At 45.7% G+C, this 4,274-nt stretch overlaps 1 protein-coding gene across 1 annotated transcript in view; it reads right to left on the bottom strand.

Annotated features, from left to right (window-relative positions):
• Positions 1-532: 532 nt before the first annotated feature.
• Positions 533-4,274, bottom strand: part of CCDC149 (coiled-coil domain containing 149) — a 105,484-nt gene continuing 101,742 nt past the window's right edge. The window contains 2 exon segments of the mRNA XM_024119364.3: positions 533-776; positions 779-1,167. Of these exon segments, the coding sequence (XP_023975132.2) occupies positions 732-776; positions 779-1,167 (434 nt within the window). The 3' untranslated portion in view covers positions 533-731.

The raw sequence follows: 4,274 nt of genomic DNA, 5'->3' as shown, positions 1-4,274 counted from the left end.
CCCGTCCCCCCTCCCCAGTCACTCCAGGTCGATTAAGCCTCTAGAATTACAGGCTGGAAAATTCAGCTCTAGTAGTCAGCAGACAGGTCTCAACAGGGGCTGTGGATTTCAGACCGGAAGCCTAACCTTCTGAGCCCACTTGAGCCCCTTTCTGCCTGCCAGTCAGTGCCACTACAGCCAGCGCTGCGGGCAGGATGCCAAGATCACCCACGCTGGGAGGTCCTACCGGGCCCTGACGTGATGGAGAGGAGCCGGGGGCCCCTCTGGACCCATTGTGCTTAATTACACCTTACTCTACAGCCTCCTAATCATTGCAAAGATGGGGATCTGATTAAAAACCCCATCCGTTTCAAGCCCTTCCCGTAATTTTGATCGACAACTTTAAACGCAAATAGAAAACCATCTTATCTCTAATAAAACAAGTGCTGACAGAAAGATGGATGTCGAAAACCAGCCATATGGCTGACACGATTCCGTGCCTGGCCATGTTCACAGCGTGCAGCTTCCGCAGAAAGAGATGACACCGAGAAGCTTGAGGACCCGCCTTTAATAAATCGAACTGTGCTGGCATCATCAGAATATTCCGTTTGCAACAGGAGCTGTGTGTCCTTTTTCACTTGCAGACTTGGAGGTGTTTTCGGAGAAGGTGACTTCGGTGAGCTGTTCTGACGTTTAATTCTTTACCGTCCCGTGTGCCTTCAATGCGTCATCATGCCTGACCTCTTTCCCCTTCATGTTTTCATGGTGTTCCTTTTACCTCCACTCTCTGGGGTCTCTCTTTGCCATCTTCCAGGGTGGGAGCTTCTGCTGCAGGCTGGCTGGACTCAGCAGAGTCCGGGCAAGGTTTGGGGCACGACCCACTGGCGGCCAGGTCCGGCGGGGATGGCCCCATCTCGCCCCTCCGACTCTCCACGGAACTCTCTCTTGTGACCCCTTCTGGTTTGGCAGCTGCCTGGTCCTCTGCCAGTTTCACGATTTCCCTTCCAAGCCTGTTTACTTCTTCTTCCTCAGAAGGTAGCTGGGGTAATGAGGGATGAAAGTGCTTGCGTTGGTTCCTGTGGCTCTGATTTGCTGCGGAGCTAACGGCGGGCCTCCCAGCATCCTCCAGCACCGTCAACGCCTCGGCGGCGGCACGACTTCCATCTCGTTCTTGCTTCCGAGCCTCCCCTGAAACAGACCAGGGACAGCATCAAACCTCTGGCTGGAGGTCAGCCCTTAATCCCCCTCTCCTCCCAACCTCGGGCCCACTGCTGCCGGGCCTCCGACACAGAAAATGCTGCTGAAGGGAACACAGGACCCACAAAAAAGAAAACAGCCACTCTGGTGATTCCTGTGTCATTAATGGAGGGAAAGGGATCACGTGGGCCATGACTGTAACCCCTCCTTTCCAGGCGCCTGGTTATCGCCTGCTTCGCTCTCTGACGGTGGTTCCTTGTGCCCATGAAATATTTAACCTGAGGACAAAGGTTTTGTAGGTTCTGTAGCTCAGGGAAGATCTGGGGCCCTTTAGTAATGAAAAGAGGTTCTGGCTGCTCTCTGTGTGGGAAACAGAAGGAGAGTTAGGGAGGGATTGAGCACCTCCATCTCCATCAGCACCTCATTCTTTGATGCAGACCACTTGTGCTTTCTCACTTTCAATAAACTGCTATATGCAAAAGCAACTTCAAGCTCCCTACCCCGCCTCACTAAACTGTTCTTTCTAAACCTGTACAACAGAAATTCTCTAGCTGCAACTGGAGGGGGATGGGAGAGAACATGGGGCCCTAAGGGCCAGCATCCAGCCCCCATTTTCCTATTTGCTTGCTTTGTGATCAGGATGACCTGTTTGGCCTTTTTTTTTTTTTTTCTTTTTTAACATCTTTATTGCAGTATACTTGCTTTACAATGCTGTGTGAGTTTCTGCTGTTTAACAAAGCGAATCAGCTATACGTGTACATAGATCCCCATATCCCCTCCCTCTTGCGTCTCCCTCCCACCCTCCCTATCCCACCGCTCTAGGTGGTCACAAACCACCGAGCTGATCTCCCTATGCTATGCGGCTGCTTCCCACTAGCTATCTATTTTACATTTGGTAGTGTAGATATGTCCATGCCACTCTCTCACTTCATCCCAGCTTACCCTTCCCCCTCCCCGTGTCCTCAAGTCCATTCTCTACATCGTCTGTGTCTTTATTCCTGTCCTGCCCTTAGGTTCATCAGAACCCTTTTATTTTTTTTTAGATTCCATATATATGTGTTAGCATACAGTATTTGTTTTTCTCTTTCTGACTTTCTTCACTCTGAACGACAGACTCTAGGTCCATCCACCTCACTACAAATAACTCAATTTCGTTTCTTTTTATGTGAGTAATATTCCATTGTATATATGTGCCACATCTTCTTTATCCATTCATCTGTTGATGGACAGTTAGGTTGCTTCCATGTCCTGGCTATTGTAAATAGAGCTGCAATGAACATTTTGGTACATGACTCTTTTTGAATTATGGTTTTCTCAGGGTATATGCCCAGTAGTGGGATTGCTGGGTCGTATGGTAGTTCTATTTGTAGTTTTTTAAGGAACCTCCATACTGTTCTCCATAGTGGCTGTATCAATTTACATTCCCACCAGCAGTGCAAGAGGGTTCCCTTTTCTCCACACGCTCTCCAGCATTTATTGTTTGTAGATTTTTTAATGATGGCCATTCTGACTGGTGTGATGTGATACCTCATTGTAGTTTTAATTTGCATTCTCTAATAATTAGTGATGTTGAGCATCTTTTCATGTGTTTATTGGCAATCTGTATATCTTCTTTGGAGAAATGTCTATTTAAGTCTTCTGACCATTTTTGGATTAGGTTGTTTGTTTTTTTGATATTGAGCTGCATGAGCTGCTTGTATATCTTGAAGATTAATCCTTTGTCAGTTGCTTCGTTTGCAAATATTTTCTCCCATTCTGAGGGTTGTCTTTTCATCTTGTTTATGGTTTCCTTTGCTGTGCCTGATTCCTCCTGATCCATTTTTCTTTCTCAAGATTTCTTTGGCTATTTGGGGTCTTTTGTGTTTCCATACAAATTTTGAAATTTTTTGTTCTAGTTCTGTGAAAAATGCCATTGGTAGTTTGATAGAGATTGCATTGCATCTGTAGATTGCTTTGGGTAGTATAGTCATTTTCACAATGTTAAGTCTTCCAATGCAAGAACATAGTATATCTCTCCATCTGTTTGTGTCATCTTTAATTTCTTTCATCAGTGTCTTATAGGTTTCTGGATACAGGTCTTTTGTCTCCATAAGTAGGTTTATTCCTAGGTATGTTATTCTTTTTGTTGCAGTGGCAGATGGGAGTGTTGCCTTAATTTCTCTTTCAGATTTTTCATCATTAGTGTATAGGAATGCAAGAGATTGCTGTGCACTAATTTTGTATCCTGGTACTCTACCAAATTCACTGATTAGCTCTAGTAGTTTTCTGGTAGCATGGCCTTCTTTTTTTCAGATACAAAATGAGGGGCAGGACTCTCTGATGGCCCTTCCGGACCTAACAAGCAAAAGAGGCTCTGCAAGCCTGGGAAGCACTTGGGGAGTGAACTCTTGGCACCCAGACATGTGTGTTCAACACTAGATCCTGCGGTTCCCAGAAGTCAAGGCAGACCTTGACTGCTGTCCCCACACCCCAGGCCTCTAGTTCTGATATAGATTTGCTTCTCACATTCAAAAGAAGCCATTTTCCTTCTCTTAAGTCCTTGTAATGACCATAGAAATTTCCCAGGGACAGACATTCGACCAAATCTTGTATATACTCTAAAGCCTGTATTTAGTCATGGACCACTATGTATTACTCTCCTAAGAGCTCATTGACTTCAGTAAGTATTGTACCTGAAAATGAGACCATTACTTGTGCTTAAATGAAATTCATGAATATATAAATGAGTGACTAAAGCAAGTCTTGATTTTTAGAAAAGTAACGATTCAGATCTGTTCAGCCAGGATAACGTGTGTTAGTTCCTAATCGGTTCCTGTGCTCCTCCTACTCCAATCCAACCTATCAGGAGAGGAACCTTCCCTAAGGCTTTGCTACTAAAAGTGGGGTCCCTGGACCAGCAGCAGTGGCATCACCTGGCAGTTTGTTAGACATGCAGTATCCTATCCCAGACCTACTGGTTCAGAATCTGCATTTTAGTAAGATCGCAGGCGATGTGGCTGCACGTTACAGTGTGAGAAACACTACAGGTGAAACACAAATATGACTATGCCTTTCCCCAGCTCTCAAACCTCCAAAGTCTGCCACCACCCTGAGAACAA

Source organism: Physeter macrocephalus, chromosome 7 (genome assembly GCF_002837175.3).
Source record: "Physeter macrocephalus isolate SW-GA chromosome 7, ASM283717v5, whole genome shotgun sequence".
NCBI lineage: Eukaryota > Metazoa > Chordata > Mammalia > Artiodactyla > Physeteridae > Physeter > Physeter macrocephalus.
This window is presented reverse-complemented; position numbering and strand designations above follow the sequence as displayed.